The sequence below is a fragment of the Aulonocara stuartgranti genome (assembly GCF_965226115.1).
Source record: "Aulonocara stuartgranti genome assembly, chromosome: 11".
Lineage (NCBI taxonomy): Eukaryota > Metazoa > Chordata > Actinopteri > Cichliformes > Cichlidae > Aulonocara > Aulonocara stuartgranti.
The window spans coordinates 22,956,350-22,979,564 of record NC_138947.1 but is presented as its reverse complement, the minus strand read 5'-3'; the positions used below and the strand labels follow the sequence as shown (position 1 = coordinate 22,979,564).

Genomic DNA, 23,215 nt, shown 5'->3' with positions numbered 1-23,215 from the left:
CCGAGGTTAAATACTCTACATTAGCAGTCTGCGGCCAAGTCATACATTCACTAAATCGCCAAAGAGGCTCTAGTATTTAGTATTTAAAGGCGTCACCGGTAGGTGTCGTAGCAACATTTCTAATAGTTTAGTGTGACACTGTGGTCTACTTCAGCACGTTTCAGCACTTGAGCAGCTGTGAGTAATATCCACAGCCAGACAGCTGCGGAGCTAAAGACGTTTACATTAAACATTGTTCTTGTTCTCAGTATTCCAGCTTTTACTGACACGCAGTCAGGAGTTGGTGATGAGATGAAACTGATTTTGTCTCAGCCTCAATGTCAGTCACTCACTAGACTTGAACACAGGGGTTAAGCCTGTGAAGAAAGGTCCGCCTGACCAGCGATGCTCCGAGAAGCTCCGGTCACTATGCTGACATCTCCAGCTGCGCTCTCAAGGTCTGAGCTGACTGACTTTTTTTTTCAGCTTTCTGGATCGTGTGTGATTGACAGGGCGTAAGGACGTCCTTTGATAATAGTAGACAAAGCAAAGCCTTAGAGGGAGGCCTTCCTTGACAGAGTTTCAGAGAAAAACGTGCTCCCTCTCTTCTTTCGTTCTTCGAAACAACAAAACCCGCACAGGCGCATTCCTGTACGCGCGTAAAACCTTCTCACTTCACCCACGGAAAAACGGGCTATCGTAGAAGACTGGAACCCACTAGACACTTGAAAGACTGGAAATTAGTTCTAGTCATATATATGATTCATCTTATTATTAATATTATTTAAATATGTCTTTAAAAATCTAGCGCCGTGGAAAAAAATGCAAATTTTCCGTGACTTCAGTTCCATCTTACCCAAGAGCGCACAAAACAAAAATATTCTACTCCACAAATTACATTTTCTTTTCCTGCCAGTGTAAAAGATTCGTAAAGCCCACTCTAACATGACAGTAGTGTAGGCACATATCATGGTAGTCTTGTCGGTTCTGAATTAGCTGGAATAGATGAGAAGTGAATTTTTGCCTAATCTACCCGGTGTTTGTTTACCTCTGTGGTTAGCGTGTTTTACAAGAAGTTGGCAAATGATGTACACATTTTGTACAAGCGGGATCTGGAGATGGGATCGGCTGACGGCGGGGGGAGGAAAACTCCACCCAGCAGATAGGATCTTGGGCAGGCAGAGCGGAGGGGGAGTTTGCGCTGAAAGAGCTCGGGCTGGTCGGACGGGACACTCGATATAAGTCCTGCAGAAAACTTCAGAGGGGGCAAAGTCCAGCCCGGGCGAGAGGGAGATAGGGTGGAACTTGCGAGCGCACTGGGAACTAAATCACATGTGATTTTTTACAGAAATGCTCCAAAGATGGCGGTGGTAGTAGCGACTGGAGTTCCGATTGGCTCTGGAGTGCAAAAAAGTGGATTTGTGGAGGTTTTGGTGCGAGAGCAGTGGCACAAAGTTTTGGTCAACTTGAACGAGGAAGCGCTCACGTTAAGCTGTGAGAGCAACGTTAACGAGAGTGTCGATGACAATGTCAACTCTAACGGCGTTACCAACGGATCTTACCATGACAACAGTAATACCAACTCCAACAATGGCCCCCAAACTGTGCGCACCGCGTTCACGGACCTCCCGGAGCGGGTACCCGAAGCGATCGCCAACAAAAAGCGGTGCGTCAAGGTGACCAAGCAGGAAGTCGGGGGACTCGGGATTAGCATCAAAGGGGGGAAGGAGAATAAGATGCCCATCCTCATCAGTAAAATATTCAAGGGGCTCGCTGCGGACCAGACCCAGTCTCTGTATGTGGGGGACGCGATCCTGTCCGTGAACGGTATGAACCTGCGGGACGCGACCCACGACGAGGCTGTGCAGGCGTTGAAACGAGCCGGGAAAGAGGTGACTCTGGAAGGTAAGGCATACTGGAGAGGAGGCATGTGAGAGGATAAAAGAATTAGAGGAACACCTGAAAGAGAGGTAGAGGTCGGGGAACCTTTTATTGATTGACTAGATTACGGGTTGTTTTTTTGGAAGCCCCTGTGAGTGTTTGTGCAAGTACAGATTTTATTTAGTGAATGAGTGAAAAGCGTACCCCGACGGTAAGAGCTAAGTGTAACATATTCCACATCAGTTTGTGTGTCAGTTTCTCAAATGTTGCGTAATATTTTTGGGATGCCCATAGACTCACTCAAAGACGTGAGGAGAGCAGTGCTCCTTCACTGAATGACACCGGTAATGTCGGAGGAACCTCTGGCTCCACATGGTTGCCTTTTTAGACTCAGGTTTCTCGATCATGTCCATTAGACACATTTTTTATTTTCTACTTTCCAGTTAATTACAGTCACTTGTCACTCACTTGTTACATTAATAGAATGTGCAGGAAAAAAGAAAAGAACCGGGAAAAACACTGCTTCCACTTTGACCTCTGCTGTAGGATGTAATTTATTTTACATTAAAGAAGAGAGGTGCTGGTTGTCATACCTGGGAAAGTAAATATTATTCCAGCAGCCGATATTAATTCACCCTGTTTATATCAAATTAGATTGCAGTCACCTTAGTCTTGAACAACACTGGCATTTGGTGCTGTTTTATTACATAATTTGGAAACAGGTTACAGACTGATTGCCTTTTGCAGAAAAGAATAATTGAGATTAAGGAAATAGGTATTATGCAACTAGATGTGCCATGGGACAATCATGCAACATCAAACTCATATCTTTTCCCTTCCTCTGGCCTTTTTTGCTTCCTCAAATGTGCAGCCTGTTCATTTTTTTTACAGTTGCTTTCAGCTAAAATATCAAGATGTAGATCAAGATTAGGCTGTGGGTAGCCACACTGAGAAAGGTGAAGACCATTTTACTACACACAGACACACGTGCACACACACACACGCACACGCATTCCTTCATACAGGAAACTGTTGCACATAAGTGCCTACTTCTCAGTTCTTTCATTCCTGTCCCTAAGAGGACTCTTGGACCCAAGACAATGAGAACAAAGTGTCTCTCTCTCTCTCTCCCATACACATGTGCACACGACTCTCTCTCATCTCAGATACACAAACACGGTGATCACACTCCTCATGGGGACATGCTGGTCCCAGCTGAAAACTGTATCACGATCTGAAAGAAGGGCAGAGGAGATCGGAGCAGAGGAAGGTGAAGAGAGAGAAAAATGAGGGGGTATAAGAGCATTTAATGGGAGACTGAGTGGATGAGAGACTGAAACAGAAGGACAGTTAACAAGAGGTTTAAAGAGGCTGAAATAAAGATTACTGTGAGGGTTAGTATTTTCACAGTAACTGCTATTTAAGAGAGATAATTTGCACGTGAGAAATTGGGTAACACATGAAGGTGTTGCACAACAAAATGGCATCAATTAGTCAAATGTAAAGTAAAATCGAATGAATAGTGATATGTCAAACCTAAATATCAGCACCATTTTATTTTATTCTTGAGTGGGAGCCACCTTGAAAAGATTTGAGAGAGGCAGACTGTATCATATGAGGAAAGAGATCAAGACAAAACATCTGATGTGTCTTTTAGGAGATCGTACCTGTCCCGTGGGAATAGAGTGTGCTGGTGCAATTTGTCTGCAAATGTGCAAAGGATTTGTACGTGGATGTTTGTAATCTGTGTATCCTTTACTAAAGCACAGACAAGGCATCTTGGAAACTCATTACGAAGGACAGATATGTCTGAAAATAGGCAGCAGCTACTTCCCTCCGCTTCACACAGCTGTGAGAGGGCAGCAGTTTGACCCACTGAGAACAAGCCCTGATGTCAGAGAGCCTCCTGCTTTAGTTAAAGAGTCCTCAGAGACTCTCGGTAGGCTCTGTTCTTTGCTCAGTATGCAGTCAGACAAACCAAATGGGAATCTCTATAAGGAGATCAGTAAAGGCTCTGCACCACAAAACTCCTAGCAACCGCAACCGGTAATGTTATGGTGGTCTGTTGAAGGACCGATCAACAAATGGCACCTTTAGAGACAATCGTCGAAGTTTGTGCCACAGAATTTTATTTTTGGAGTGTCTGCCTTGTGCTGTGCAGCTGGATGTTTGCACTCAAGATTGTTTGCAGACGAGGTCCACTTAGAACACTAATCTGTCACCGTTATCGGTAATTTGACAAGGCCAAGGCCTATTATTTCTTGTTTGTGATCATGATTACAACCAGTAGTCTCTCTTTGACAGCGCTCATTGGACTGACCAGTACTCAGAACAGTGGTAACGTCCAAGAAACTGAGTGAAGATCTAAGAAGGAGAATTGTAGATTTACACAAATTTGGAAGGTTTCTTGGAGACATTTAAAAACTTCAAGCAGTTGTATGTAAATACAAGTTTCAGATCTGTCACCACTTTGCCAAGGTCTGGAAGAAGACCCAAACTGTCAGCCTCAGATGAGAGGAGAAAACCCAGGAACCACCAAACCTGCCATGAACTGTAAGCTGCTGAAACAGCAGTTGCACTGTCCACAAGTGAAACAAATTTTACACTAATTTTACACTTTAAACTTGGAGTGTCTGCCTTTGCTGTGCAGTGCAGCTGGATGTTTGCACTCAAGATTGTTTGCAAACGAGATCAGCTTAGAACGCAGTTTAATTGGTCACCTTTAAATAACCGCTTGCGGCAGGTCACCATGATAAAGGCCAGAGTTTTGGTTTGTAGCGCGCTGTGTTCACAGAAGACATTTTGACATGTCACAGCAAGAAAAGCAAAGCATAAGAAAAATAATCCTATATGTAATTATAGCTGCATGAGAAATACCAGGGCCCTGAAACAGGCGGCTACATGGAATTTACCATTCATTATTTTTATTGTTTACACCTTTACTTGTGCCAGTGCAACACATCAAAATGTCTTCTGCAAAAGAGCTAATGGACAGGTGTGCAGAGGTGAGAAAGAAGGCAGGGTTCATGTTCACAAGCTTCTTTTTTGTTCACTTTAACAACACTGAGTGGAATACCATGAATGCCTTTGAGGGAACACTGTTTACCCGTTTGAATGATTCATGTTGTACAGATAAAGACCGCAAACAGACACAGAGTCCTTCCACAGATTTGAACCAGTGGGGTGCTGGATGGCAAGTGTTTGTTTTTTCGGTCTTGCGTTATTTATTTGTCTACCGCTGTAAATGTGCTTTCTAAATAAACCTCCCTTCACTTGACTCTTCTCCAACACACTTTTGCTTTTAGACGTGATCGGATGTCACATTTTATCAGACAGTTTGCTTGAAGTGCACTGAGCCCTTAAATGACACTGAGGGATTCTCCCGTGCCCTCCGTCAGCAAACATACGTCTTAATCTGCCTCCTCTCGCATCATCAGGGCTCTATAGAAAACCTCTGAAATACCCTGCGTGGCAACATCACGGATGTGAACCCTTTTACCTCTCAGTGTTAACTACAATAAGAATTTTATGGTTCCTGTACTGTGTTCTTTGTTTTCTTTCTTATGTTTTCTTTTTGTTAAATGTTTTTATGCAGTGATGATTGACACTTCAGTCCAATCATGTGGGTGTTAAAGTTGATTCATGCCTCAGCTTAAGATGCTTAAGATGAAAAGAGATGAGAAGAATTCTTTTGGAGAAAAACACGTCAATTCACTCGTCTCTGTAAATATAACGGAATAGTTTAACCCTATAATAGATGGTAGGTGGCAAAACAGATTATTTATTTTAAGACATATATGTATTAATTTAAGTATTCATGTGATGAGTCATCAAGTGAAATTAAGGATAAATATATTACTCCTGATGTCATATTACAGCTAAGATGTAAATTGGAGTAATTATGTAACTAGGTTGCTGGTGCGATGCCTGGTTCCTCTGATCTATATATCAAAGTGTCCTATGGCAGGATACTTAACCCCAAATTGCTCCACAACGCATCCACTGGTGTTATTGTGTGCATGTGTGTGTGATAAAGAGCTGTGTGAACATCTGTGGGAAGGGCTTAGTGTGGCTTGTAGTGTAAAAGTGTCTTAAGGGATCAGCAAGACTATAAAAGTGCCATTATAAATAACAATCTAAATTGACTTTTCACTGACCTCAGAGCAATAGGATGTTCTATTAACTTGACTCTTTTAGAAGCTGCCAACACTTTGAGATGTTTAAAAATGACTTAATAACAGTTAAACAATTCTCAGAAGCTTCCATCCACTCATCATGGGCATGAATGTATATTTACATATACTTAAATCTTTTAATTAGTGGTGCCGAAGGTCGTCTAACTTGACAAGGCTTATTAATTTCTTGTTTGTGATCATGGTTGACTACAACCAGTAGTCTCTTTTTGACAGCGCTCATTGGACTGACCAATACTCAGAACAGTGCAAAAGACCAAGAAACAGAGTGAAGATCTAAGGAGAATTGTAGAGGTCTGGAAGAAGACCCAAACTGTCAGCCTCAGGTGAGAGGAGAAAACCCAGGAACCAACCAGCCTGCCATGAACTGTGAGCTGCTGGGACACCAGTTGCACTGTCCACAAGCGAAACAAATTTTACACTATCACTATCACAGTTCATATCATCATGGAAAAATCAAAATCAATATTTTTATGATCAGAGGAAACTAATATTGAGCTGTTTGGCCTCAATGACAAGCGCTATGCTTGTACATTTAGCTTGTACAGTAATCTAAGAATACTGTACAAGCTGTCGTGCATGGTGTTGGTAGCATCATGCACTGTTTTTGCTGCTGTTACTGCACATTTGATATAGTGAAATAATAAATAATTTAAGGTGAAATTCTTAAGCTTCACCTTAAATTAGCAGCTAGATGGTTGAAACATGGACACAACTGGGTAGGACAAAGATTCCAAACACACATCAAAACTGGTTTTTGGAAAGGATAAAGCAGGCCAACATTAAGCTTCTGGAATGGCCTTCGCATAGCATCGACCCCAACCCTATTGAACATTTCAGAACTGGCTTTAAAGCTTGGTCCATGCAAGGAAACCAGTCGATTTACATGTCATAAATTCAACGTTGTGCACCCAATTCATGTTTTTAAAGTCATTAAAGATACATGTTATATAATCATTCCAACCTGAAAAAATAGTTCAAAGAAGTCATTAAAAGCCAAAAATGACATGTTTGTGATGAGTGTATGTAAACTTCTGACCACAACTGTAATTACTAGAGGTATAAAGAGTCTTAGAATAATTGTTCTGTTCGCTCCTTAATTTTTATCCTCTGGTTTGTCTATGTGGTATTTCTTTTTTTTAGGTTTTGTCTTTTTTTAATGGGAGATCTTGATGTAATAAATATAAACTCCTTTATCCTGATGCATTTCCTGTTCACCCTTTAACAGCTTTAACCTGATATTAATCAACACCTGACTACATGGCTAATAGAGCAGTCATTTTGATTTGAACTAGCAGGTAACATTAAACTGTGTATTTCATCATAAAGCTTGCCTAACATATCAGTAGTGTCCCTGCAGCTACAGTGATCCCTCAATTCATCTTTGTAGCATCATCCAGTGTCTGGCTTCAGTTTATCCACCAGGCTGAGCATTTCAAGTAGCTTATAAGGAACATTTACATCTTCTCTAACAAGTCTTATTACCCACTGCAGTGCAGTGGGCAGAACCTCAGTCTAAGAAACACGAGTGCATGTAGAGAGACAGGTCAGTTTCTACTAAATTGGGACAGTTTGGGGAAAATCTTCCCTTTAGATCAGTCGTTTATTACAACTGGTCATCAACATCGAGATTAATGTTTTTTTTAAATTCACTCTTGCCTGTCACCTTGTTTGGAGAAGCATAAATTCTAGTCTGGCAAGCACAATATTTATATTCTGCACTTGAGCAAATAATGCTTAGTATTTATTCAGAGTGCTTTGTTTGTAGCCAAAAATGCAGTTCCTGATTAAAACGGATCAGTGAATTTTCGTCAGATCAAAACAAGTCCTATGCAAATAGGTGCAGATCTTAATTTAGAAAGTGGCTGCCCCGGTGTTTGATTCACACATTTCACTTCTGTTTTCCCCCTGAATGTGCTGACTTATTTTGCAACCAGTGGCACACTGGTTGCAAAATAAGTCAGCTTGCATAGAAGTCCGCAGTGCATGTGCACAAACCCAGGATTCATGAATATTTTGTTAGTTGAAGCTGTTTGTACTCTGTGAACAAACTATCTCTTTGTGAGTAAAACAAACAGTAAAGCAGGGTATGGTTGAGGCTATGGCTACTTTATGATTAATACGCCACTACCACAGAGGTACGCAGTGTCCTCTGGTACTCCCCTTGATCTGTTCCTTCCTTTTGTTCATCTTTTAAATACAGTCTGTGGAGAAAACTTCATTTTTTTTGGCTGATTGTTTGAAAAGGAGAACCTCAAAAGAGATTTTATACACACGGTACTTGTGTTAAATGAATGCAGCACAAGTAAAAAGTGTTTGTTTTCTTAAGTTGAGGACTAACTGTTCACCCTACAAAAACATTATTATCTAAATAAATGCAGATAATGGGTTACATAAGGGCACCATAAAGACACACAACTCCTATTTAACAAGTTTAATTGGTAGTATTTTTTTGTATTTTAATTAATAGTATATTTACTGACGGAACCATTGCACGCAGCTGAGTGCATGCAAACAAATATTGGCAACCTTCCCATTGGAAGCAGAGCATGTTAAGAATAAAAAGTCAGAAAACAATAGAACACCTGCCACACTTCACTTCAGCCACGGGAAATGAGTCGGTGTCCTGTAAGCTCTCCTGTTGAGCCTTTAACAAGCCAAAGCTGTCATCACCTGACATCTGGAAGTGTGTGTGCGTGCATGTGTGCGTGCTGCTGTCAGCAGTGTGATGCAGCGTGCGTGTCTGAATGAGCATCTGCCTGTTTGTGTGCATTCGTGCGTGCCATCAATTTAAATCATCAGCGTTGTTGTCTAGACGAGTGAGAGTCGATATATGGCTGAGTGTGTGTGGAAAGAGAAGAGCGCGAGTCAGCGTGTCTACCAGCTGACTGTTTATGTCATTAGAGAAAATATCATCTCCTTCAATACAGCTTGTGGAGGCTGACTCAGAGCGGATGACTGTGATGATAATAACAGCAACTGTGGTGTTGTACTCGTGGTTGTGGCGGTGGAGATAATAGATTGAATCATTCATTCCTCTCCTGTGCAAGTGTTTTATAGAGACAAAACAAAAGCAGCGACCCGGCGCTGACACTCATCTGTTTTTCCGGCTGGTTTTGTTTGGAAAAAAACACAAAAACTTTTTTTCTCCAGGTTTAATCATTGTGTTTATGTGCATTATGTTTATTTTAGCCTAGTTTCCTTGTGATTGTGAGGACAAAATAGATTTTTTTTTTTTATTATAGTGGAGAAGAAGCACATCAATTTAGTCCTTACATTAGGATTTTTAAAGGAGTGAACAAAAATGACACATGTTAGAGTCTCTTAGTCATGCAGCATCGCAGACTTCTGTTGAACGTATGAGGCAGTAGGCTTTTGTCAAACCCACCATCTGCTCAGTCTGTGGTTTTGGTTTTTAGTAGGTCTACTTGTTTGTGTTGCCATTTGTGGAAACGGGGGAAAATGTAGAATACAGCTCTAATTTAGAGATTCCTGTTAATGAAATATTTGTCATATGTGTCGCTTTAGTGAGTAATGGAAAGTTAATTTACCGGCAAACAATATTTGTCGATTTTTAGATAAAGGCTCTCTTTAGAGTTGTTGTACTGTTTATGTGAGTATTAGAACAGTTTAAGGGGAAATCCTGCACTTTGACCACTGCTATGCGGTGGCAGTGGGCGTCTCAAACATTTGGCTCCTGAGCCTCATGCAGCTCTCTAGTGGATCCAAAAAAATTGTATGAACAGTAATACGATACTAATTAACGGTTGTTTATTGTATTATTTAAATTTTTTATCAAATATTGCTTCAAGCTATTCTTAATTGGTAGTAGTGAAACTACCTGAAATAGAGAGAGTGCATATATCGTACAATGGAAGAAAAGAGGAAGACAACAGAGAAGATTCATGAATGCAGTGAAGGACAGCAAAAGGGTTGAAGTGACAGAGCAGGATGTGTATCCTATACATATGTCTAGCCTGTGTGACTATTTTTGAGTCCCCCTACCTATGGATTCCAAATCCCCCCAAAACTAAATGCTGCAGAGAAAAGCCTTCAATTTAACAGCCTGTGAACAAACTTGTTTTAACTTTGCTTTCACTCCCAACACTGTCGGTGTATTGGTGTGCTCTTGCTGGAGTTTGTTCAAAATTTAATTGAATTTTTAAGCTACTGGGATCTTATTGGGATTGTATTTTATTCATTGTCAATCTAAACTCAGCACTTTAAATTTGACTAAATTACACCAAAACAGATGGGACTCATACTTACCTGCGTTGCTTCGTATCTACAGTGCTTTAAAGGGAGACATGTTAACATGTTTTATAGATTTATTTGGTTAAAGTGTCTCAAAAATTGTTTTTCTGATAGTAAAGGCTGTCAACTCCTGCCTTAGATGAACAAGTATCTGTAAATTAGTAAAAAGATGCGCAGTTACCTTTGCCCTGTGATGAAAGTTTTTTATCCTGTCTCTGATAGACACCCCCCCCCCCCCCCCCCTGCAAATCCAGTTTAAATGCATTTATTTATTTATTTTTATCATTGTCTTAGTGTCTTCAAAATCATTTTCTACCACTGTAAAAACAGGATCTGAGGAAATACATGTTGGAGGAATCGTGTGTTGCTGTTTTAAGACATAGTCTGCATATAAGTCATTTGCACTGTTTCCACTTCAGAGCTGGAAAGTGAGGCCTTAATCACACCGAGTCGTCGTCTTCTTCTTCCAAACGTCATGGCACAAAATGTGTCATCTGGAAGAACATCTTTCAGCCTCAGCTGATTCACTGTCTCTGTGTGTGGAGGTGATTCCTGAGCCAAGACCAAACTGAAAGCCCAGTCCTTGGTCATGCTGAATGGCTGGTTAACATTACCGCACAAGTTGTCAGGGTTTCACAAGTTATTTTGTGCTTTATTGTTTGCGCTGTTGAAGGGAGGTAGTTGTGGATTAATTATCTTTTATAGGCTTTTTGTCAATGTAGTCCTTTCAGTACTCTCTACAGAACTCCCAGTAATACGTTTAATCCTCTTAAATAGCCAAAGTCTTTTGTCTAAACACAGCAGTAATGTCGTATTTGAAAAGTGAAAGCATGCATGAGATTACGGCAGGTGACCTGGCACTATTTTGAAGCTGTTATTTCTATTAGTTTTTACGCTTCAAGCATGGAAGTTAAACTGTGACCATATTTCTCTTGTTTTCTACAGCTTCCATCATCTCAATGTTATAGACATCAGCCTAGAATTGCTAACCAGTTTTCCTTTATACAATAATAAGCTGAATACTCACTGCACTCCTTACTTGATAGCTGCATGCATGAATCTGAGCTAAAAGAGTTTGGAAAGATCAAACTTTATGATGCAAAACTTGTAACCCCACAAAGTGACTGTATCCTCCTGCTCACACTTTCATCCTCTGAAGCTTTGGTTTTTTTTTTAAAGTTGCTAGCTGTCATAATTCAGGGGAAGTGCTTTATAGGTAAATTCAAATTTTTGATAATGATATCTGCTAAATGTAAAGTAAAGTAAAGTAAAGTAAAAAGTAAAGTAAGTAAAAAAAAGTAAGTAAAGAAAGTAAAAAGTAAGTAAAGTTAAAAGTAAAGTAAAGTGTGCGTGTTAGTCCCCATAGGGAAATAGTTCCTCTGCATTTAACCCATTCACCCAGTGAAGCAGTGGGCAGCCACCAGTGCAGCGCCCGGGGAGCAGTGTGTAGGGACGGTACCTTGCTCAGGGGTACCTCAGGGTAGCCGTTCAGTGGAGTCGAACCCCCGACCTTCCGATCATGGGGCCACCACTCTACCTACTGAGCTATCCCTGCCTGTGAGTGCGAATGGTGTAGGTTTGTTATCTTTAACATTCAGGTTAATGTTTAATGTAATTTCAATGCAAGTTTCTTGTGTCCTGAACACACACTGTGGTGTCCACATCCTCTGCATTTGCATCTGCACATTTGCATTTTTTTTGGGCAAATAAGTCTTTGAGCGCTCCTTTTGTGCTCCTTTCTCTTTCTTATTTCTTTCATACTCTCTACTGTGCATCACTCAGACTACACTATGCCAAATTCCCTCACTCCTGCAGTAAATATCATATTTACATCCATCCATTCGCTTTCGCTTATCCTTTTCAGGGTCGCGGGGGGCGCTGGAGCCTATCCCAGCTGTCATAGGGCGAGAGGCGGGGTACACCCTGGACAGGTCGCCAGTCTGTCGCAGGGCTAACACACAGAGACAAACAACCATTCGCACTCACATTCACTGCCGCATTCACACCTATGGGCAATTTAGATTAATCAATTAACCTATCCCCACAGGTTAACTCATATTTATAGCACGATAACTAAATCATTACATATAGAAGTACTCTTTAATCTGTTAGTACTACATCTCTTGTGTTGTAACATCATCGGCGGTATTTTAAAATGTGACATTTTAGCAAATGCCTTTCAGGTGTCTTTTATATAAATATGCTCTTCAGAAAGTTGATTAGAAAAGTGTTGAACTTGGTGTCAGTTCATGGTCAGTGAGTAAGCATACCTATGCACATTTCACGTTTCTTTAACCTGCTGTTAGTTGCTACACATTGTTCGGTTAAGGTAGTATTGGAATCTTTGAAATATTGGCCAACATCTTACAAAAAGGTGCCTCGAGGGTGGATTTGTAAGGGCCTTTTGTGTTGCTGTAGTATCCAGGTACAAGAGGAAAAGGCCCAATTCTACAGTCAGAGGAGCGTCTCTTTTTTTTTCTACCTCTTTAGTCTGGTTTGGCCTCTTTCCAGCTTTTACCAGTCTACTTTCACTTCCGCAGCTTTAATGAGTGTTTTTTTTCTCTCCTTTGATGCACTTTCTCACAAAACAGAAAGTACATTTGAAGCATATAGTAGTAAATGCAATGACTTCAAACCCCATTAAATACCGTTAAAGACCATTAAATAAAAAAAAGAGACAATGAGACAGCTACAGTAATTACACTTAATGTTATAGACCAGAGTGTGTGTTTGTCAAGAGGGACGGACTGAAGAGTGTGTGTTTGTCGTTGTGTATTCATTGTGAAGGTCTAACAGTCAAGAACAAATTGAGTGCATCAGCTGTAAAAATGTGTAAGTAATGGATCGTGTACAGTTTCTATTAAGCGAAGAGCGTTTGAATCATCAAAAGAAGTCAATGACTTCACTGGTGAGTCGAACAGCTGTTTTGATGGATTGAGGCATCTGCATCAATGACTGCTGTAACTGCAAAATACCTCGGAGAATGGAAATCACACCACTACTACTACTAATAATAATAATAATAAAAAAAGATTTATCTGCACATGGGTGAGCAAGGATGAGCTGGAAAGTGGAAAATAAAATCAAATAGATAGGGAAGTGTAGCCTCTCGTTTGAATCTCTTTAGTTTGACTTATGTAACAGCAAACCGGCTCATAGACTCCTCTCATGGCTCCAGTAGTATGAGCCCTATCCTTTTCAAGCTCTTCTCCAGCTATTGAGGTTATTGCGCAGAGCTGGCGCTGTAATGGGATAGAAACACGACCCAAGGGAATGCACACAGATGTACACACTTACAGTGTAATGACTGCACGGACTGTACCCCTTTTTATTTTCCCCTCCACTGGAAACACTTAGAGCTCTATTTCTAGGAATGGGGATTCTTTGTAGATGTTAACTGCAAGCAAATCATCAACTAAAGATTATGTTTTTATAGTAGATGGGTGGCATGTCTTTTTTTTCTGCTCAGAGAGTGGACTGTAAATTTGTAACCAGGGTATCAGCTGTTTGGGTAGATAATAATAATAAAGGTTTTGTGTATGGTGTGAAATTAACGGGTAAGTTGTTAGGATTGTGCCACATGTTTGTGTCTGAAAATCAGCAGATGGATTCATCTTGCTTCGTGCTGTCTTTACAGTCACGTTCTCTACCAGCGTCGGAAACTGACACAGAGCAAAAGACGCCTAGCTGATCAACCGCAGGTCTTGTGGTTTCTGTGTGGTGTACATGCTTTCACAGTTATTTTTTAAGGATGTATGATTTAGGCACAGTGCTGTGGGTAGGCCCATTAGAAAGGTGTGATTATATATGTGTTTTGTTTTTGTTTTTTTAGCCTGAGCCCAAATACCAAGTCTAAACTTTCAAACTGACATTTAAAGGAATGCAGAGGGAGCAAAACGCATCCTCACAGTGCAGGAATGGCTGAACTAAGATGCTCAGAAAAATTTCAGCAAAACGCCACAAGTCACGAATTTGATGTTCTGCTGCAGATTTGTGATGTTTGCAACACAAAGTATGAGGCAGACGGTCTCTGTGCTGCTGTCTAATCACAAAAGTCAGTCTCAGTCTTTCAGACTTTTGCTTCTTCCCTTTTTTATTAATATCCTTCGAGTTAACACACTTAACATAAAGCAGAAGTGGTTGTCCTTATTTGACTGCGCTGGATTTGATCTATTCAGTCCTTTGATTTCAACAAAAGTATCAACCTTTTTTTTTTCTTTTTTTTTTTCAAGCTGTTTTAATCTGATCTGACTGTGTGGGTTATTCTACTGTGCAATTAGATCACATCGTATCTGTACGTCCATTGAGGACACTCTTACATCATCCCTGTCTTCTCCTCTGTGTTATGAGCCTCTGTGTTATGAGCCTATCATCCCTAATTTACAGGTTGGAGGTTAGGCTTGTTATACCATCCCGTAGTGCTCAATAGTGCTTCTACCAAGAATAGTTCACATGCTGGATTACAAATGCCACCAGCCATATGCCAATTATATGCAGCTGTACTGCGAGATATGCCAATTAGACATCCAGGCCATAATAAGGATTTAGCGTATTCAGGACATAGAAAGCAATCTGTGCACCCACTTTATCTCCGACTCCCTATTTCTGTCTTTCACTGTAACATGGTTCCAGCCTTCTTTTCTCCTCCTCTCAAAGAGGAGGACATGTGGAATTTAAAATGAGCATCAGTATGACTCGTACAAGTAAAGCTGTGTGTTTTCCTGGATTCGGCGTTTCTCAGATAGCCCAGCGGCATCGGCCGTGGATCTTGAAGTGACTCAGTGGTGCCAGAGCTGCCAGCAGCAACAGAGACGATGAGGCAAATCAATACGTTTCAACAAATTATTGAGAGCTGAAGAGGCACTTGATTTTGTTGACAAAAACCACCGCAGTTAAATGGCATGTTGACATTTACTGTTATCAAGTGGCAGCGCAGAGGGCCACTTAATTATTACAGGAACATGTATCACTGTTTTTCCACTGAGCTTCCTGCTGTCTGTGGAGCAAAACGTGTATTGCTTTATCAGAAAACTCTGTGGACAATAGTCATCTTTAGAGATGACATTATTCAGAGGACACTGAATATTTTAGTGAGAGAGCATCTGAAGTGGGCTTCCATCGTGCACTCCAGAGCACATGTGCAAAGTAACTGATTTGATTCTCTTCCTTCTGATTTTAACGGGTGAACGAGAACATATTGGACAGATGATTGTAAAACTACACACAGGAAATATATGGTGAGGGCGTGACGCAGCAGGTCTGAGGCTGTAATCGATCTAATTAACCGCCACTGCATGATGCGGACACGAAACAGACTTGTGGTCCTAAGTTTTATTACTATCAGAGGCAAGTTTCTGTAATCTGTACACCCTCCTGGGTCTCTGACAAGCATCATTAACGCACAGATATGTTGCTGAAAATTACTTTTCCGCCCCGTGAAAGTCTGTGCTTAACAAACACTTCAGTGGTATTATAAGTAAAACAGTTTCAATGTTGGCTGTGCATGTGAACATTTGTGGTATCCTCACTTCCTTCCTCTGCGTTATGACAGATACAGACTACCTTCAAAACAACAAGGTTTGTTAATTGCTGCTGAAGCACATATGGATTTTACATTATGAGTATCTGCAAGCCTGTAAGGTCAAACGTGTTGGGATTTTAATTGGCCTTTGTATTAAATGAGGTTACAACCCTGCCAGCAAAAGAACAGCCTCATTGTTATACATGTAGCCTTTTTTCATTTTAATATGTATTTTTGTAAAAGTATATATATTTATACGAATTAAATCATTTATACTGTTTAGAGTGTGCAAAGACAAATAGGCGTCACTATAGCATATAAATATGAACCATTTTATCTACAGAAAATTATGAAGATGGCCAAACGTGACGACAAATAATTTGCAATCTCAACATGTGGCTCAATTTTTATTGTTATCATTGCTTTGTGTGTACTAAAAATGTATTTCTTCTATTCCTCTCCAGTCAAGTATATGCGTGAGGCCACACCATATGTCAAAAAGGGCTCTCCCGTGTCAGAGATCGGCTGGGAGACGCCTCCTCCCGAGTCCCCCCGTCTCAGCAGCCCTCCCGTCACCTCCTCACCTGAAACTCCAAGTCCTACGATTCAGCACTCCTTGTCTCTGAACGGGGACAGGAGGTGCATACCACTGAAGATGTGTTATGTAACCCGAGCCATGACCACACCAGACCCTGAGAACAGGTAGCGAAGACACACACACACACACACACACACACACACACACACACACACACACACACACACACACACACACACACACACACACACGAGCAGATTCTCTGGGCTTTTTTAAATGCTTGTTTAATGACTTCAGGTTCATACATTAACCACACACATAGTTCCACCTTGGGCTGAGTAATATGATCTTGAATCAAAACTGTTATTAATTTAACATGTTCTGTACATTTTGTTTTGCCAGGCCTGCAGCGCTTTTTCAAATTCTTAATTCTGTATTTAGTGGTGAGTGAAACGATACAATGTATCTTTTTTTTCTTGCGCTCATAGTTCACCAGGTTTGTCTTGAAAAGATGCTCATATTATGTTTGTGGGTCACTGGAACTATTTTTTGTGTGCAGTTTTTTCTGTTTGTTGTCGTCTTTTTTGCAACACAGATATGTTGGGTATAAGTCTGTCATGTGACTGTAGTCAGACATAGCTTTCAGGCTTTGTTACTAGAAAATGTTTGAAAGTTCACCTCAGAACTTTCTCCTCCCAAAGTTACACAGCAAGAGGTCTGGGCTGCTGGGGGATTCCCGTGATGTACTGAGTGTTTCTTCTTTAGTCATCTTTTCCACTCACTATGTATTTATACACCTCTCTGCATTTAATCATTAGTTATTATCAATGTCTTTTGTCCTGTCCACCACAACCGGTCGTGGCAGGTGGCTGCCCCTCCACGAGCCTGGTTCTGCTGGAGGTTTCTTCCTGTTAAAAGGGAGTTTTTCCTTCCCACTGTTGCCGAAGTGCTTGCTCAAAGGGGGTCATATGATTGTTGGGTTTTCTGTTTACTTTGTATTATGGTAGGGATTTCACCTTACAATATAGAGCGCCTTGAGGCAACTGTTGTTGTGATTTGGCTCTGTATAAATAAAATTGAATTTAACAGAAACAAAGAAAAGATCGTTGGTTACTTTAGTTAATTAAAGGTTAACTAGTTTTCTGCTCCTGCATGTCACAGTGAGTGAACAGAAGCAGCCTTCTCCAGCTGTCCTGTGGGGATTACTCAGTAACGGGTTTTTAAAATCCATTTTCAGTTTTCCTTAAAGACAAACCTTTGAAGTATTGCCTAGCTAATTCTCAGTCAGTGGGGGGTGGTCTGTTAGGGGCTGTCATCAAGCTAATTGGTTGGTAATTTGACAATGGCCCACTCAAACAGCATGGGGGAAGATAAGAGTGATTTACTCTCCTTTTCTAAACACGTTTGATATCAGAGTTTGTGTGCTTTATGCCCTAGCTGTCTTTCTCTCTGCCTCACTTTCTGTGTTGCTTCCCTACTTGTTTATACTTTGCTCTCTCTCATGTCTGTTTTTCATACTTGTTTGTGTTTTTGTCTGCTTGGTTTCCTCTACCTTTCTTTTCTATCATCATCTCTCTTTGTATTCTGCCATCTGAATCAATTTTCTGTCTCTATTGTCCTCCCATCCTTGTCACTCTCTTGATATTTTACTTTTTGCCCTCTAAACAATTGTCAGTGTTTTCCTATCATTCTGTGCCTCGTCTAGTCCTGCCTCCCTCTCCATATGTATGATTCTGGGAGAAAGTGGAAGCTCACACTTGAAAGCTTGAGATGATGAAGGAAACATCAAAGCCAAGTCGCAACTGTCTTTATGGAAACGCTACAACAACACTTTAACATTATAAATCTACTAAATAATCAGTCAGTAAAAATAAACAAATCTAATAAAAATAGAATGAAAAGTAAAAACGCCATCTGTGGATAGAATATGTGGTTCTCTGTCAGCTGGAAACACGATGTACTTTTTAAACTTTTGCAGTATCAGCTTATCGTGGAAGCTGTGTTTAGATTGTTCGGCTTAGATTTGGTTTCGTTTGACTTTTTTTCAGTTTGAAGTGTTAGTTTTTCATTGCACTTGCAGCTGCAGTTGTTTGAGTTGTTGAGACATTTCGTACCACATTAAGCATAAAGGCAACACGCAAGGCTGCTTGATACTTACCTTCATTATGATTAGCATTGTTTTTATAAGTATCAAAGAAAATAAGTTCATTTCAAAAATATTCTTTTGTCTGCTTCCTGTAAACTACAAAGAAGTTTGTACCTCTAAATTCCTACAGGATGTTGTAAAGTTTACATCCTGTAGGAAAATCAAATACTTAACCTTTCAAGTCTTCTTAGAAGTCTTCTGCTTTTTAACCAGTTGCTTAAGTTCTCTTTACCATTATGTAAACACAGCAGTAATTTCCATCTACTGTTTGCTCTTCCTGTAATATGGGCTGTAACTAGCGAGTGCTAGTTATAGACATGCTTGGTAGAATCATTTGTTTAGGGTTGTGTTACACATTACCATCTGTTAGCATCTCCTCCTCACATGCCTTTGTACCCTAGTTGCACTCGACAGCATGTTTTTGCCTGAAGTGGTGGAACAAATTGGTTGTTTCCACCTTTAGAAGGAACAGTTTTCTTGCATATTTTGCAAAGTACTGTGCGCTAAAGTCTGACATCTTTTAGGCAAACCACTTAATATATTAAGCTAGCTCTTAAATTGTTATTGGAGTCTATAATGCTGTTCTTGCTCTCAAGCATGCTTGGGCTTGTGTTGTTGTGCTAGGAAATGTAAAGGCAAGACATCAACATGTCATTGATTTCGCAATATTACAATTTTATATGACATAAACATTTATACTGATATAAGCAGGGATGGTATGATATGACACAGCCTTAGTGTGTATTTCCCAAGGTACTAAAATAAAGCAGGGTCACTTAAGATTCTTATTTATATCAGTGGCTGTTAATGAGCATAATGTTAGTTGGGACAGTCTGCAAAGTAATACTCAACTTGTTATTCCAGTATTTAAGCTAAAGAAAGAATTACATTCAGAGTCGTGTAATTATTCTGCAGTCGTACTAGCTTGCTACTGCTAATTAGCACGGTTGTTAGCCGGCTTGAAGTTAGCTTAACTTAGCTCCTGTTGGTGTTAGTCTGCAATGCTTACCTGGTATGTACACTGCCCGCAGGGTACTAATTTCACATCTTCTTGTGTAGCGTTTTTGCTTTATTTGGTTATGATTACTAAACCGAAGCAAGCAAAGCAGAAATCTTCTGTTTGTCACTGTCTTAAAGGGTGCGGTTTCTCTTTGCAAGACAAGGATCAGCACAAAACATTCCACATGTACCTGCAGATTGTCCACGCTAGTAGAGCATTGGCTAAGCCCGAAGACTGTGCATTTTGTCACTTGGTCCGGGATTCAACCCTGGAAAGACAGGTGACATTTGTGGAGAAAGTGCTGTCCTGTCACATGGCACGACCCTTCCCTCTCCGAGTCTAGAGTCCCAGTTATTTGCGTCTCCGTACATCTAATTGGCAAATCTCAAATATGAAGGGCTGTAAATTTGATTTAGCTTGGCTACTGCTACTGCATCTGCAAGCCACTTTGGAACCAACATTGACCCCAGCTCCTCCTTCTCATGCTCTGTGCGATCTAATCAGTGTTGTGTCAATGTGGATTCCTTCTCTCTTCTGTGCTAGGAGTAAGGAGTCCTTTTTTGCTTCCCACATATCCTTGTAAAAGGACAGGAAGGAGGTCCAGGGAGGCTCCATACTCACAGACATAAACTGCCACTGGAAATAATTATCTTCTTTTGACTAAAGTAGGCCTGACTGAAGGACTCTAATAGTACAAAAAAGTTGCAGTTAATTAGCATGGACCTGGCCTTGGGGTATGTGCTCAGTGGTATTCTGCTATATCCACATGGGACAATCATCTAGTCTTCTCATATATGAGTGTTTTACACAACAACAACAACAACACAACTTGTGGTTAAAGTTCATTAATTTGAAGTTTATTATTACACAAAAAAAACATGACAGACTTGAACTTTGCTGACTTTATTTGTGAGTAGCTGGGATCAATATCTCATCTAGTGACATAGGCAGCTTAAGCTTTACACAGATAACACTGTTATGTGGTTTGATAAAGCTTGAGGGCAGATTCACAGACACAGATAAAGTCCTTAGCAAAATTTATCTTGACTAACCTGTTTTCTCTCAAGAAAGTCAAGAAAGTTCTTTCCTTTCTTCACTTCCAGCCTTACCTTGCCAGTAGATGTTTGGTAAATGTTTAAACAGAAGGACGCCCAAGTTGAAATGCAGGTTGTCGTTTTTAAGCCGCAAAAGTTTGACGAGGTGTTCATATTTGTCCCGAAAGTTAGATGTTTCACAGAGTTTGGCTGGTCTGATATAATAAACAGAAGTTAAAGATTGCAGAGTGAGATTAAACTCTTTTTTTCATTTTAAGGATTCGGGGGTGATAAAATGGCTTTATATTAAGTGATAGATAAGCCTGTTTTATCTTCTTTTACTTTACTCAGTGCAATGTTTATCTATCTGAGGTTTTTCTCTTCATTTCAGCAGATGCTGTTTAAACTGTGTTTAAGCCTAAGATTCAGAAGATTGGCATTTGAGGAAAGATGGGACAGTGATGAGCAGGAGTGATAATTCAGAAGGAGTGAGTTAATAAAGAAGGGGACTACATGACAGGAGAAGGAGAGAAAGTAATGATGTTTACTTTTGGGTGAAGACAGGTTAATTATAATACAGATAATAAGGCAGATAGCTAAAATTCTCAAGTCAGGGTTTCACAACAAGGCTTAAAAAATCACTGAACGACATCTCCGTGTCTACATCCATACAGTCTATCCTTGGATCACATCTGCATGATGGAAGAGACCTTGAATACATATTTGCTAAATCTATTGATAATCCCACGAGGACAACTACCCTTTAATCAAATGAGAGATTTAACTTCTTTCATGCAGGAGCACACTTATGTAACGCCATGCATTCAGAGCAGTAGCCTTTTCAGCTCAGCTCAGTTTTATTTCTATAGAGCCAATTTACATGAAAACATCTTAAGATGCTGAGTTAAAAGTTAAAGACCCTACAAAATTGTAGCGAGAACCCAAAGATCCACTTGTGCTGTTTGTGTGTGGGATGGGTTTCGTTGCTAGTCCTCCCTATGTTCCCCATTCCTGCGTCATGTAATCAAGGGACAGATAACTTAGGTTGTCAAAGTTTTTGCCAAAGCAAATAGCACACCAAAAAACTTTCTCTACAAAAAGCACTTTTAGCCCCGGAATTCAGCCCTTATAGCTCCTCTCCTCCAGGATGCCCTTTATCAACCTGCCTTTTTACAAGCACTGATTCTATTTTTAGTTCAGATTAACACCTGGAGCTTATCTACGGTAGATGGTCTCGCCTACGTTTTGATAGAAGAGCAAATTAATCATATCCACTGGGGATTTTTTCAGGTTCTCCGTCTGTGTGATAAAAGAAAGCTGCAAAGAAAGCATTTTTGTCATGTTGAAACCACCCGTAGTGTGGAGTTTTAGTCCACTGTGCCACAGCTAATTTTTTCTCTGTATTTTCAATCGTATTTTAAAGGTTGTTATTAAATGGATATTACCAAAGCGTACACAAGCAGACACTGTTCCTACTTGGGCTTCATTTACCTTATTTGTGCATTTTCAATCCTTGAAAATCACGTGATAAACATTGTAGACTGTGCATACTTCAAACACGGCCCAAACACAATGTGAAGTACACATTGTACAGTTGCTACCATATCGCTTCTTTTAAATCTTTGAGTCAAGAATATTTAATAGTTTTCTGTGTCCACTGTTACTCTTATTATTTCCTTCCTTTAAAGTGGTCAGGTTATTTATCTATAGCATACTGGTTTACGTCGTGGAGCTGTATACTTGCTTTGCTGCCCTATAAAACAACAGTGCACCACTTTATGCACTGTAGGCAGACACATGTGCCTTTTTAAAATTCATATTCACTGAGCACACAATCAAAGAGCCATTCAGAGAGATTGAAAGGCATGTGTTTGTTTGTTTTTTTTAACCAAGGCCAGAAAGACTCACATTTCATGTAAGCAGATTAGATATGGAAATTTGGAGAGAGACGGCGCTGGTCTCCCACAGAGAATGCAATGCATGTTGAATAAACAAAAATTTCCATGCCATTTATTTCATTGTTCTGACCGAGTTGCTGTGATTAAGCAAATAAGAAAGGGGGCATATGTTAAAGCGCAAACCTGAAAAGGTAATATTTGAGTCCTAAAACTATAAGTCCAGAATAAATTGGAGTTTTGTGGTAAGGCTAACAAATATATTTTCAAGATTCTTCACTCTCAAGGTTTTAGCACTCGCTTCAGGATGATAACAGAGAAGTTCAACCTATTTAACTTTTCTTATCTTCCCCTGTAGACAACTAGAGCTACACTCTCCTGATGTCAGGCACACTGTGGTGCTGCGTTGCCCAGACCAACCATCTGCCCTGTCGTGGTTCTCCGCCATGCACTCTGTCACATCAGCACTGGCACAGGTCTGTCTTCTACGTGAAATATTATACCAGTGTCTCTCAGCACTCGATATTTCAGTAGATATAAGTAAGCCTCTGGAAATGTCTTTGAATGTTAAGTTATGCATATTGAACTATTTACCTTAAAAATGATCCATCTTGCTACAGCGGGTGCTGCAAGAGGTTATCCAAAACACAGCCAGGGCAGGAGTTGCTGGCAGCAAAGAGATACGACACCTGGGATGGCTTGCAGGCAAGGTAGGAGTGCATTACTCACAGTGTGGGGATATAAATTTGTCTACCCTCTGGGGGTGGGACAGCA

The 23,215-nt window shown here is 40.3% G+C and overlaps 1 protein-coding gene across 1 annotated transcript in view; it reads left to right on the top strand.

Moving 5' to 3' along the window:
* Positions 1–1,022: 1,022 nt before the first annotated feature.
* Positions 1,023–23,215, top strand: part of sntb1 (syntrophin, basic 1) — a 36,909-nt gene continuing 14,716 nt past the window's right edge. Inside the window, exons 1-4 of the mRNA XM_082551971.1 lie at positions 1,023–1,884; positions 16,293–16,530; positions 22,800–22,917; positions 23,062–23,151. Coding sequence (XP_082408097.1) covers positions 1,341–1,884; positions 16,293–16,530; positions 22,800–22,917; positions 23,062–23,151 — 990 coding nt within the window. The 5' untranslated portion in view covers positions 1,023–1,340. The remainder of the gene's footprint in view (positions 1,885–16,292; positions 16,531–22,799; positions 22,918–23,061; positions 23,152–23,215) is intronic.